The sequence below is a fragment of the Syngnathus acus genome, chromosome 15 (genome assembly GCF_901709675.1).
Source record: "Syngnathus acus chromosome 15, fSynAcu1.2, whole genome shotgun sequence".
Lineage (NCBI taxonomy): Eukaryota > Metazoa > Chordata > Actinopteri > Syngnathiformes > Syngnathidae > Syngnathus > Syngnathus acus.
The window spans coordinates 2,681,058-2,695,620 of NC_051100.1; the positions used below are offsets into that span (position 1 = coordinate 2,681,058).

Here is a 14,563-nt window from a genome sequence, read left to right on the forward strand (position 1 = left end):
AGTCAGGGACTCGTGGAAAAAAAAAAAAAAAAAAAAAAGGTGAAGGCATCGCTGATATAGCAGGACGGATGCCTGGCGACCTCAATAGTGCGACCTTAGAGACTTATATTGTTGTCTAGGGCGAAGGGTAACTGGGTTAACCAGGTCGCTACATAATTGTTGAAGTGTGACTATGATGATATTGTGTGGAAAGCAGGCTTGGCTGTCAGATGGGACAGCGACGCAGCTGGAGAAGTGAGTGATTAGTTGTGGTGGTGCTGTTCATGGGGTGGAAGTGATGATTTGTGGTTCATGAAGAACAATAAGTTGATTTGTATAAAATTGTTGATTTTTTATTTGTCATGTGAGTTGGAGTCAGAAAAATGGCTTAAAAAGAATTTGATAAAGAATGTATATATATAATTAGCATGAAGGTTATATCCCATTGTGTGGTGGGGTTAAACTGTAACCATTTTTGTTTTCAAAAGGGTGCGGCTCTAAAGTTTGGGCCAAACGGTCAGGTGGGCACAAATGCATATTCTGGACAGAGGTGGGGGGTTGCATTGTGCGACGTGGTGGAGGCGAGGCTCTCCACACTTCGGTTGCCCCCCCCTTGTCATCAACTGGGAAGATTGTCATGTCTATGTTGTGGGCCCGTGTGTTATCTATGTTTGTCTTTGTGTATCAGTTTGTTATAAATGATGGAATTGGGTTAAAATGGTGCACGAAAACGGTGTGCTAGACAATGGTTTATCAGATTTGCATTGTTAAATGTAAAAATGAGAAATTATAGAATAATCTGAGGGTTGTGGGCAGAAACTGGTCCAACGAGGAGAGTGCCCAACCCTCATAAAAAATGTGAGAGTAAGAGAGAACATACATTGTAGAATTGAATAAAATTAAATTGTGATTGCAGATGTTACATTTAGGAGGAATTATTGATCGATTAGGACATTAGACTATACAAGGTGGTTACATGTAAGAATAACTCAAAGATTTGAATCACTTGGAGTTAAAAATAACAAAGAAAAACGACTTTGCAAGGGGTACTTTTTATTAAAAGAACACCAAGTAAATTATTAAGTAGGGGGCATTCGTGATTGGGATTCAATTAAAGGAAATTCCAAAAAGGAAATTTTGCAAAATTGTACCGCAATGTTGAAAGTGAAAATGTGAAATTTTAATCTAGAAAGTGAAAGAAGGTGAATTGGAAAGTGAAAGAAGGTGAATTGGAGGAATTATGTGGAAGAAAATGAGAAATATTGAATGTGCCATGAAGAATGAATGGTGAAATATTGGCTTAAAATTTGTAAATTTTTCAAAAAACGTAAATATTTAGAATATTTGGCATAAATATTTGGAATGTGTTAAAAGTGGAATGAAGTGAACAATGATGATCATGACCGCAAAAATATTTCTAATTGGTTTTGATAGGTACAAAGGGGGAACGTGGAAGAAGGTTTTCAAAATTTGTGATATAGCGTGACTCCATTATCAAGAGTAAGCATTTCTTTTTAATTTTAAGAATTGGCATCAACAAAAATGAGAACGATAATCTTCAAGGTGATAGCGTAAGTGGCAGGAGGAAGCTGTGTATATTGTTTTTATACATTATTTTTGGTATCATTATTTTTTAGGAGGGTCAGTTATGCTCGTGAGGAGATGAATGAAGGAACAAGGTAACAGTAAAAGGGAGTGCCCTATAAATTGTTGGTTCTTTGCCAGAGGTAGTTATTTGGAGGGATGAATTTAAACTGAAAGCAAAATGGAACTGTTTAGTGGAAGAAATATGGGAAGGTGGAAATATTGAAGTTACAGCTCAACACAAAGTGTTAAATAGTCTAAGTGTGAGATGTGAGCAAACTAAATGGGGAGTTAAATCATGTTCCAGCATTATGCATATTGGCAAACGATGAGAGGACAGGAGACCAGACAATTAGATATTAATTTTGGATTTAAAATAAAAAAGGGAAATTTTAATTGAGGAGAAAATTTTGCGTCGGGACGGTTCCTTTTTACAATTTAATATTGTATGTTTTATGTGTGTGTTGTGGGATGACAGTTTGTCTGTAATGGTGTATGAATGTCAAGTCTGTGCTTGTGGTGTGGTGTTTGTGTATTGTGAATGGTTAACATAATTCAAGGCTGGGGTGATGTGATCACATTCCTCTCACCTGAAAAATGTAAAGATACTACAGATTTGGAAAAGCACGATTGATCAGGACTAATTTTAGACTAAATATGGGTTTAGGATTACTCAGGGGCACCATCGACAACAAAACTGTGCGATGGAGAAGGCCCATTTCAGTAATATGGTCAGACAAGACAGAACTAGTATCGAACATCAAGACTTTGGACGATTTGACGTGTGACGACTTTGAGCTCACCCGACGGGGTGACGGACTAGGTGGACAGTGACCAAATGTTTGACGCTTGAGCTTGCTTGCGACAAGAGCACGCTCTGCTTTGTTTTTCTGTGTGACTTGATTTTTATTTTTTTGCAGCAACAGCCATCAGCCAAGTAGCGGATTGCGCGCTGCTTGCGTAACTTGTTTTCGTTCTTGCAGGTTGTCGATTGCGTTCGTGGAAAGTTTGTGTTGAATTTACAAGAATATGTTAACCCTTGCCCTTTTGGTTTTTAGGATGAACTTGTTGATGACATGGTTTTCAGGACATGATCCGCAGGCGCCAGGATTCATTTTATGACTGTTTTTATTTTGATACTTGATGTCTGGTTTTGTGTGTACAAATGTCCGCTGTCAGCAGGGCTATAAGCTCACTGACAGGAGTGCGATGATTTTTGTTTGTATTGCCGAGTGTGTGGTGGACAGTCAAGTTTTAAGGACTTGGAATGACGGTCCCGGGGCCCAGATGGGAGCTAGAGGTTCCGCGGGCCTGGCTACAATGAGTGTGGTGATGAGAGGGGACGCTTTGCAGGTTCCTTTTGATACGTAATGACACATTGGGTGAATGTGTCAAAAGGGGGAGTGGTAAAATAGAAATGGGTGAGTAGGTGTAAAATAGAAATGGGTGAGTAGGCGAGTAGGTGTAAAATAGAAATGGGTGAGTAGGTTTCAATTTGTAATTGTGATATACAGTTTTTTTCCAAATTCACTTGTTTTTAAGTTTTAACAGGACATGCCAGAATTCAACTAGCAGTGATGGAAGGAGCAGAGGAAGACCAGTGACATCTGGTTGTGGTGTGGTGACAACAAATTATATGATCGCTTGCCGAAGGATGCATCAGGTATCTGTGCCCTCGTGTCTTTGATAATGCCTGTAGTGGTTGTCCCCATTGAAATACAGAATCTCAATTGGAACATGGAGTCCCCACTGGCGGGGCTCCTGAAGCGAGCCAAAAGAGACGTTTTCCCCCATGGTTGAGCGACAACGATCCAACATATATTGACGCTATAGGAGTGCCCCGGGGTGTGCCAGAATAGTATAAACTCGTTAATCAAGTGTTTTCGGGATTCGAAAGCATTTTCCTATGGATCACCCTCAATAAAAATGTTGACCGTATTAATTACGTTCATTACAATGTCCAACGATTGGGTAATTATACAGCTGAATCATTTGCAGCGGTCCATGAACAATTGGCTGCGACGTCATTGATGTCGTTCCAAAATAAAATTGCGTTGGACATGCTATTGGCTAAGGAACATGGTGTGTGCGGAATGTTTGGTCACCTATATGTTGAACAGAGGGTGTGTTTTACCGAAGTCAAATTCCTTGTTTGGCACGCTCAAACATGGCGAATAAAAACTCTTGAATCTTGAATCTTGAAAGGAATGTGCAGGCTACAATGAATTTGTTCTCTACAAAGTATTGTGGAACAGGATGTCCAGACAGGGAGGATATCTCAAGGCCGGTGAGGAACAACTCGTCTTTGTGGTCCAGACACCTGTGCTGAGCAGGGGAAAAACCCAAACGAGGAGGAGACGACCATCGACCATCGACCAATCACCACACAATATTTTGCATGCTTGAATATTCATATTGTGTTTCTTTAAAACTGGGCAAAACATGTGTTGTCTCTTGATGGTCACAAGAACACACGATCTTAGTGTGAGGGACCCGGGGGACCCAGGCACCTGTATTAGCTTGCTTTGTCAGGATTAAACAATTGGTAAATTCGGCCTAATTGATCTCCTGGTCTTCTCTTTGACAGAACGAACTCGCAAAATTGTTAGGTGTACCAGTGTGTGGATTAGGACGTAACGATTATACAGCACATGTGTTATTTTGCTCAAATGTTGGGTTTGTATTAACAATTGTCTCGATGAAGTTATCATACCGTAGAACTGAATGACCTCATTGCTTAAAAAAAAATAAAAAGTTTCAGTTTCTTCACCGGCTGGCACGTAAAAAAAACAAACATTAACTTTGCAAGTTGCAAATGTCTCACACAGACTTGCTAAAACGGAAAGAAGAGCACCATTTTTTCTTTGCTTTTGTGTTTCAACTTGGTGATTACAATATTATGAACAACTTGATGTTTGGACTAAAATACATGTCAGGAAGGTGTGTGCAGGTCCATAATGACCAACTACACTAGCTAGCCAATGATTCTTAATTCTTGATTCTTCCGCCTAGCTTTGAAGCAAAAGAAGGGCAATGCAGCGGAAGTGACAAGTTTCAATTGAATTCAAAAGGAATGGGCCGATAAACACGAAAGGCTCTGGATTTATTTTCCATTTCATCTCTTTTACTTAAATGTGTATGGAAGCCATTTCTTACAAATGTTTTACTCCCTAATATTTATTTATTTGTGTGTTTCTTCAAGCAGTGTTTTTTTTTTTTAACCTTGTCTTTGTGTATTCCTCCTCATTAATAAACGTTTGTGTTTTCCATTCTTGTACTGTTTGTCTGTTTACCTTGTGCGGGAACATTTATCTCCATTCCCTTTGCGTTGTGTAACACGGTTCATGGGAGGCTGTTGTACAGTCCAGTCTGATAAGTGCAAGGACACAGTGCTTGTTTGAGTGTGATGAAGATAGAGAGAATATTTTCACTGGGCCAATTCCACATAGGATAAGAATAAACCGCCGCTTTTTTGACATTCAGATCTTCATTCGAACAAATTCAACAATAAGTTGATCCCGTTTTTTTTCCTTGAATCAAATCTTGGTCAAAGCTGACATCAAGATGGGTCAAGCTCACAGAACCATAGACGTCTTTTAGCCCGACGTCTATAATTGGTCTAGCCCAAATCTAGACGACAAAATTCAATCCATCAAATATGAAATCTTAACATCTAGAATAGCTGTAAGTTTGCTTTCACAGGTGGAGCAGACTAAAAGGACCCATTCCTCTGAGAAATGTGTGGGAAGTTCTAACCATAGCCATTCCTGAGACGAGATAAAGGATGTTCTTTCTGGAGGCCATCATGTCAGATAGTCTACATCAGGGGTCACCAACTCCGGTCCTCAAGGGCGCCAATCCAGCCTGTTTTAGGTGCAGCCCTACAACAACACACTTGATTCAAATAATCAGGATCGCTATCAGCCTTAATAGAGCTTGCTGATGAGCTGATCGTTTGAATCAGGTGTGTTGTTGTAGGGCTGCACCTAAAACAGGCTGGATTGGCGCCCTTGAGGACCGGAGTTGGTGACCCCTGGTCTACATTGTTATTCAAAACTATTTCTCATACATTGGATCTGCCCGAACCAACAAACTCTCTGATCAGCAAAAACGAATCAATGTCGACAGCTGTTGCTGGGAACGAACTAGGAGGAGAAGTTGCAGTTCCCCTTGGGGGTAATGCTAACTTTCTTCATGTGTTCCACCAATCGAAACGGGATTTTTCTTCAAATGTGAAGAAATGTTCAAGGCCTACAAATGGAGCAAACATTGTAATGTGACGCTGCCTCGCTGCCACTTAACTTTGCTCCGCCTCCTTTTGTAACTCCTCTTATCTTTCATCAAGGCCTCCCTCCCTCCCTTCATAGCTATCCCGCATCTTTCACTTGTTAAGTGGTGGCAAACGTAACTGGAGCATTTACACCACAAATACACCATTTATTTGATCGTCAGCATTTCAAAGAGTGCTTTTGTGGATCATAGCGGGCAGATGAGGGCCGCCACGTTTGCGGTGTGGGGGGGAACTTTGGCCGTCGTTCTTCAGGTGAGCTTCAATTACATGCTGATTTTTTTTTTAGGTTTTTTTTCCCAACGTATCAGAAGGTACATTTCTTTTCCCGATTCATTTGTTCTAAAAATCCACTTTGTAGATGGCATTTATATTAGCGCTTGCCTTTCGGTAAATTGATTTAGTCGCCGTAAATTCGCCGGATATTTCACCTTTGGAGCGAGGTGATTTTTTTCATACATCTTTCGATTGTCTGTTTGATTGACCTGATTATATTTAACATTCGGATGGACTCAAACTAGCAAGACGTTGAAAGACGTTTGAAAGTGCGTGTCTTCGAACGTAGCAAAAGGGCCTCGCCCGCCCGCCCCGCCCGCCCGCCCCGCCTTGACAGGTTAACGCTCGCCTTCTTTAATCTTGTCACCATTGAATTTGAAAGACTCGTCTATATTTTTTTGATATTTATTGCAATATGAAATCATCCAAACGATTGCGGAATAAATAGGCCAAGCTCCTGTTTCAGTATTGCATATCAGACACGCATTTGGCGTTTTAGATGATTGCCTTTTTTTCGCGGCGTAACTGCGTAATTAAAAACAAATCGTGGCCATTTTGACCTTAGCATTGCAGTCAAGTATGAGGAACGACTTGAACCGACAAACTAACCGTTGAAACAAAGTGATCGATGAGTCAAGCTTCAAAGTGAAGACTAAATTGCAATGTCCGATTTGCTCGCATGCACAGCTCACACTCCCTGTTGATGTTCTTTTAGGCTTGGGCCGTAGTTTCTGCTGAAGAGCAATCATGCGTGCCTGGCTTTCAGTCAGACATGAAGTTTTTCACTGTGACCAGAAAGCACTTAGGAAGGGGCACCGTGTTGGGCAAAGGTAAGAGCAATCACAAAGTTGATTGTCATTTGGCTTTTGTTGATTGTCATTTGTCTGCGTCATTGTTTCTTATGCTTATGACATGAATCCAAATCTTTCAAAGAGGAAAGGGCTCAAATGTTGAAATGCGTTTCATGACTGATACTCTGAGGTCAAAACAAGCTCAAGGCTCACCTAATGATCTTTCCTGCACGCACTAAATGTCCCCAAGCCTGTTTTGCAAAGCCTTTCTTTTCAAAGCATGTCAACAGCTGCAAGGATAGAGCACAGGTTTTTTTGTTTGCTGTTTTTCCTCCTCTCTTAACGCAACAACACTGCCTGGATAGTATTGTAAAGGTACATTTTCAAGGATATTCCCACCGAGGACAAATTGGTTTACTTACTTTCTTAATGCAATGACACAACAAAACATTGTCATTTCTTTTGGCTGTTCTAGTGGACTTCTCAGACTGCTCAGGTCGCACAAGATTTCCTTTTACAAGTGAAGACTTGCGTTTCTCCGTCCAAACTGATGGTGTCATGAAGGTGAGCTATTTTGTTTCATTTCTAATGCTGCTTGTTTTATCACCATAACTGGAGCCTTGTATGAATGAAACACAATCAATCTCTAACTAAGGAAGTAGATGGTGGACTGCTTGTCCAGCGCACTGAAATGTATTATATAATAAAAAACAAAAAGCTAAACAATGTGCTGGCCTTGTGTGTGTGTGTATATATATATACCGTAATTTTCGGACTATAAGTCGCACCGGAGTATAAGTCGCACCAGCCATAAAATGCCCAAAAAAGTGAAAAAAAACATATATAAGTCGCTCCGGAGTATAAGTCGCATTTTGGGGGGCAATTTATTCGACAAAATCCAACACCAAGAACAGTCATGAACGAGCAACAACAGGCTAAACGATAGCTATGCTAACGTGACATAAACACAAACTAAGAGCTGAGAACGGCCCTGACGTAAAATTCAGAGTTATTCAAAAAACTATTACATAAATAACACGTTAATAAAACCATCTGCGTCACTCCAATTCATTAAATCCATCAATCGTCCTTTGTCAACAATGCGTGCGCGCCGCTGACGGCTCTTGCACTTACAAATATTCCACAGGCCCATATAACGATATATAAATTATATATCAAATAACTATTATATAAGCAATAATGTTATCAAACCATCTGTGCACTCTAAATCATTAAATCCATCGATCAAATTCCTCGTCCTTTGTCAACATCGCCGCGCGTGCGCCCTGACGTCAGCCTCGTCGTTATTCCACAGATCTACTATATAACTATATTGTAGCGTTAACAAAGTTCAAGGAAAGACGTGGGTTTGGTAAACGGCTCTTTATTTAACAAAACAAACTTACAGGCGTGTGGCGGCGTGGACTTCCAGCCACGGAAGTGGAAGAGAGCTCCATAGCATAAGACCGGGCGTGCGTAAAAGCCACGACCGAGCCCCATCCACCGTCCTCGGACAGCCACCCGGCTGAGCGCCGGCCCTCGACTTCCTACTCTACCGAGCTGTCTTTCAGCTCCGTGGATGGAAGTCGAGGGCCGGCACTCATTGTTGACAAAGGACGATTGATGGATTTAATGAATTGGAGTGACGCAGATGGTTTCGCGCTGCTGTCGTCACTTGAAATTCAAATTACAGTAATCCCTTGCTACATTGCGGTTCGTTTATCGCGGTTTCATTTTTTTTTTTTTTTTGGAAATTTTTTGAAAAAAAAAACACATATAAGTCGCTCCTGAGTATAAGTCGCCCCCCACCCAAACTATGAAAGAAAACGCGACTTATAGTCCGAAAATTACGGTATATATATTTTTTCCCCTTTTCATTCAGGTCAACAGGCCGGTGTCTCTTCATAAAGGTCAAATTGACTTTTTGATGCACACCTGGGACTCTCAAGGGCGCAAGATGACCATTCCTGTCAGGCTATTATATCATTCAGAGGTAGGATGAGATCGCAGCAGCCCCAACACATCTTTTCCAAAAATATGCAGGACAGTACTAGGTATTTTCATGTGGCGTTCTCCTACCCTTCTCATTAGTGCTCAACTATATTTGCTTCAAGTCCAAAATGATGCTAATGCAGTGTAAGGTTGATTGTATGACTCGACTTTGGATGGTCAGCTGTTCATTTAAGCCTGAAAATAACTGAATTGCGCATTTGCGGCCTCTTGTGGACTTTGAGAGTCATCTAAATGAAGTTGGAGAAGGGGGAAATATCTAGCATAGCGGCCCTCGAGCATCTACCTTGGTGTCCAAAGGTGTGCTGTGGCACAAGTGTTCATTTCCTGCTCCCGTTGTGTGATTTTAGAGAACTGATGATGCTGAAGTGCCAGTCTTGCAATTCCCCCAGTCTAATGGAGGATTACGGAGGAGAAAGAGAGAGTGGGTGATTCCACACATTCACGTTGTAGAGAATGACCGAGGTCCCTATCCCTTCAAAGTATCTCAAGTAAGGCCCGTTTTTTGAGTTTTGGATTGTGCATACAGAACTTAAGTAATACTTGGAATGCAAAAACACAGAAAGCCAGCCAGCTAGCCTCCCTTCTCCTCCCTTCTGTGTAGATTCGGTCCACTGAAGACAAAAATAAGTGGATCTTTTATAACATCACTGGTCCAGGAGCTGATCAGCCTCCTGTTGGTCTTTTCACCATGGACAGAAACACCGGGAATCTTTACCTCACACAACCGCTGGACAGGGAAAAGCAGGCCAGGTACTTGGTGAGTGAGGTCCTCTTTTGGAGAAATCCATGCTTAAAATGTCTACTGCTGTACACACTCCTACCATTGTCCATCTGTGTGCAGTTTAAACTCTTCGCCATGGCAGATGGTTCTGGAGACGCTGAGGAGCCCACGGAAATTATTGTCGAAGTCATTGATCAAAATGACAACAACCCTGTTTTTGAAAATGATACCTTCTTTGGAGAAGTGGCTGAGGCATCACCAAGAGGTACCTGCTAACAAATGGATTTCTTTATTCAACACACCATAATAAAAAAAGATTGCACGAGAAGGTATGTTTGAAGACGGGATTTAAAAAAAAATATATATATATATATATATTATACTGTGTAGTAGGGCAAGTTCAGCGGCTGACTGTAGATAAAAGATGATCACCTCCCCTCGATACACAATCATTCATTTGAAATTCAAACGACCTGCTGGTTGTCATAGCATAGATTTGTCATTTTTCACTTGCCAGGTTTTGAGGTCATCAAGGTGACCGCCACGGATGCGGATCAGGAAGACAATGACAATTCTGATATCCGTTACCGTATTGTGAGTCAAGATCCCGAGTTTCCTGCGGCAAATCTTTTTGCCATTAATCCAATGACTGGCGGCATCCGAATCAATGCCGGCGGCTTAGACAGAGAGGTGAGGCCTTTTTTTTTTTTTCTCCCCCCCCTTTTTTTGCACCTGCATCCTATGTGTGGCAAAACCATTTTTATTGGCACTACAGGTCAAATCTTAATGGTCTGTTGTCAGTGCACCATGCAGACAAGGAAATAGTTTTTGTAAACTTGAACAAAAGCCTCCCATAAAGTCTCTCCTTCTTTCTGAACAGAAATATCCCAGGTACACTTTAGAAGTGGAGGCAGCTGACATGGAGGGTAAGGGGCTGACTGGAAAGGCCAAAGTTATTCTCACTGTGACTGATAGCAACGACAATGCGCCAAAATTCACCCAGAACTCGGTGAGTACCCGTTTCGTTCATTTTGCTCCTGAATTGTCCCAGGATTTTTAGTTTCACCTCTTAATTTCCGCAGTACGATGCATCCGTGGAAGAAAATAGAGTGGACGTTATAGTCTTAAAGATGACCGTAACCGATGGTGATGAACCACATTCTCCATCCTGGAATGCAAAGTTCAAGATTATTAGTGGTGACCCCAAAAAACTGTTCTCTGTGGAAACCGGAAGCAACAAGAACGAGGGAATCATTACGACTGTCAAGGTATCAAATCGAGTCCTTTTTTCACAGCACAATGTAGTGACCTGGACAGGATTGGAATCTCTTTTTCTGAACAACGCAGGGTCTGGACTTTGAGCAGAACAGCAAACATGCCTTGTTGGTTGTAGTGGAGAATGAAGCTCCCTTTGCTATTCCCCTGCCCACCTCCACGGCCACTGTGATTGTAAACGTGCTTGACGTTAACGAATCCCCGGTCTTTGATCCGGTGGAGAAATCGGTGTCGGAACTCGTAGACCTTCCCGTCGACGCCGACGTGGTGCAGTACACCGCTTCGGATCTAGACATTCCACGCAAGTAGACGGTCATGTGAGACGACTTGTTTCTTTTACCGGCAAGTGTATGCATTTTGCATTGAAGCTGAAATAAACATCTCGTCTAACAAATGTTCTTTACATAACACACCTCCTGTGAAGTCCAGCCAGCCTTCTGCCCTCCTCCTGATAATTCGTGCCTGACCAGTTTTGGAGTTTGCACCTTGAACAAGGCAGCAGACACTCCGACGCATTCCTGTCCTTTGTTCCTGGCGAGCCTGTAACATAATTTTAGAATGATGTGATTGCAGTTAACTATGGAAGAAGTCCTTGAAAGGACTTTTTTTTTTTTAGGGTCCTCAGGTCGTGGTAGGGACGAACTTCCTGCCTGTTTAAAAAATCAAAACAATCTATTTGTGGGGCACAAAGGAATTTGCCCCAGTTTGTTGTATTGTTCGATGCGTCGCATATCGTGACGGTTATGTAAGTTGACGGCGCGAAGCGTGCCGGCTTTGACTTCTCATTTTCTTCACACCCCCCTCAGGCTTTTCATTTTGATGCTTAGCGTGTGGCGCTTGCATCCAATAACAAACCTGGTGAGGGGCAGGGTGGCACCCCGGCACTATTAATACGCCACCATGCATCTGTCATCTCGAGGCCTCCCTCCTATCACCTTTTCGCTCAGGTGGACACACGCGGATCTTTGGCAGAGGTCACTTGGGCTGACGCCAGCGGACGTAGGGAGTAAACTGACAAAATATCCAAATGCTCATTAAAATGAAGGCAGCTGGGTGCTTTGAAATCAACAAGGGAGAGTCATTTGGTCACTTGGATGGCTAATTTACAGCAATCTAGTCAAAGCCCAGAAGCCAAGAATCAGCATTTCTTATAAAAAAATATTAAACACAAAAAAAATCACACTTTAAAAAAAAAATAATAATAATAACCAAAATAAATAAATGAGCTATTTACGTGTAAGTCAAATGAAAACAATATTTCAAACTGCTAATAAATGTCTGAATATAAAATTTGTTATTATTATATAGTATTTAAAGCAGAATCATTATTGCCTTCTAAATAACAAACCGCAATCAACTTTCAAAAGTCACGACTTGAACACGTGTGTGCCAAAATCGAAAATAAAAGTGTACAAACATTCCCCATTTATGACGATAAACATTTTGGACAACTGTCCGCTTCGTTAACATCGGGCTGCCTTTTAATTGATCTTCATTTCCCTCCATTACGATTATAATTAAACACCGGAAAGCTGTCGGAGCGAGCGGCCATCTGTCGGTGTTGATAACGTGCAAGTGGGCACACGCTGTGGCGCTTTTCTGCCAACGAGGCCAACGCACCTCCAAATGGCCCATGTGGGAATTGGTTTGCTGTGAATTCTTCACTGTTTTGTGTCAACGACCAAATGTTTCAACATTGCAACATTCCACACATGTGAGGGAGGACTTGTGTATTTTTATCCTTTTGATTCTCCCAAATTATCTTTGGCACATTTGTGTACTAGGCGTCAGATTGCCGTTGATCGTATGCTAGGTTAGAAAAGAAATGACCTCACCGTTCCAATACGAGAAAGGAATTTTTTCCAAGGAACGGCAAACAACTGAATTCCTATATTGGCTCTCATTAGTCACTCGGCACAACTCAGAAAATGGCTTTGTTGCACATTCGAGACGTCAATAGTCATCCGGTGGGAAGGCAGCGAAGGAAGCTCATAAAATGGCCGACTTTACCATGTTGATTTTCATCCGATTATGTCACGGCGTTAGATTTATAGTCATTGCTTTTTCTTATTTTTCAAATCGTGTCAGCTCAAACCGAGTTATGAACTTAATCAATGGGCCCCTGCTTGCTCTCTCGCATCGAGCCTTTTAATGCTTGTCCGAGGTCGCCGAGTTTTATTGACCCGATAACCCGCTATGGAAATGGCGGCGTGTATTTGACTAGCAGAAAATATGAAGGCACTTGATAACCCCCTGCCGGTTAAACGCATCGTAAACGGGAAGCGGCGTGAAATGAATCACTTCCGGAAGCGTTCCCACCATCGCTTGACGGAGCCGAGATGGGCCCGACCGAGTGTGATGGATGAGGTGGAAATCTCAATCGCCGGCATTCCTTCCATTTAGGCTGCGTTGCTTCACCTGCGGATCTGCGGCGGCCATCACCAAGCACCTACTTCATCTACTGAGCTTTCGCTGCCTTTTACATACGACAAACGAGTTGACGCGTTAAAGAGACTTTTCCACGATGAAGTGAGAAAACCCAACAAGACAATTCTATCATTGCACAAGCCAAAAATGTCAACTCAAATTCTTTTTTTTTTTTATGCACTAACAAACCACACCATCCATCAATTTTGCTTGTCCTTGGCCTACTCCTGTTGAATTTGGTCAGGAGAAGTGAAGTACAGTCTTGGAGTACTGGGCACCAGCCAATCACAGGACAAATATAGAAAGAAGAAAAAAAAAAACATTCACACTATGAACTTGATTCCCAAACACTGATCTGCTATGGTGAGGATTTTGCATCTCATAAATATATTCATAAGGCTTGTGAAAGGAGCTACATAGAGGAGAAGTGGGACAAAAGAGCCAAAAGTTACAACTGGATTTAAATATGAAGTTGGAAACGACCAGATCAGGTTTTAATACATTTGCATCAACACGGCCAGAGGTCTAAATTACGGAAAAAATTAACGAATGTTGGTGTGGACGCGGCTGGACGGTTTGGAGAGAGTCCAGCCTGGTACATGAGCACATATGGCTTTACCTTACATCATGACTTCCATTAAGTCATTAAGGGCCTGGCCCGACCTGAGCGAGGGCCTGTTAGTTAGTCACATTAAAGAGTTAATACTTTCTGTCTCCCTGAGCCCACGGACTGACAAGACGCTCCGTGCCGCATAATTAGGAAAATTGCTCTTGTAGTAATGGTCTCATTTCTTCCATCTCGCTATGACCGGAGCAAACTGCAAGAAGATGTCCCCTATTAACACCCGCCGCCAAGGCGGGCAAACTTTTGTGATCAAGGGCTGCGTTATACATTGGATGGACTGGCCAAATCATTTGTAAATGAAAAAAAAATTTGAAAAATTATGGAAAAAAAAAGGCAGTTTTAAATATGAAAAATAACATTTAAATTGAAAGTAAAGAATTAAAATGTTTTAAATGTATTTTTTAATGGTCACTGTGACGAGACTTCTATTGTGTGCCCTGGCCACAATTAACTGAGCAAGCTGCAGTAATATCGGTCAATTTGTTTTGCAAAGGATAAAGAATTTGTGACTGCGAGTGTTATTATATTGTCTTTCTAAATGTGTTGCACAACCATTAGTGTTCAAATGTCCATTGCTGTTATAA

At 41.7% G+C, this 14,563-nt stretch overlaps 1 protein-coding gene and 1 long non-coding RNA gene across 2 annotated transcripts; both read left to right on the forward strand.

Annotated features, from left to right (window-relative positions):
- Positions 1-2,161: 2,161 nt before the first annotated feature.
- Positions 2,162-3,365, forward strand: LOC119134562. Its single transcript, XR_005100367.1, has 2 exons — positions 2,162-2,992; positions 3,051-3,365. It is a non-coding gene; the product is annotated as an uncharacterized LOC119134562 (long non-coding RNA).
- A 2,627-nt stretch (positions 3,366-5,992) lies between these two features.
- Positions 5,993-11,240, forward strand: LOC119134612 (cadherin-4-like). The gene is made up of 11 exons (XM_037271439.1): positions 5,993-6,106; positions 6,843-6,957; positions 7,394-7,482; positions 8,801-8,911; positions 9,279-9,419; positions 9,533-9,688; positions 9,773-9,917; positions 10,170-10,342; positions 10,533-10,661; positions 10,735-10,920; positions 11,000-11,240. The coding sequence occupies exons 1-11, from the start codon at positions 6,053-6,055 to the stop codon at positions 11,234-11,236; spliced, it is 1,536 nt and encodes a 511-aa protein (XP_037127334.1). The 5' UTR covers positions 5,993-6,052; the 3' UTR covers positions 11,237-11,240.
- Positions 11,241-14,563: the final 3,323 nt, after the last annotated feature.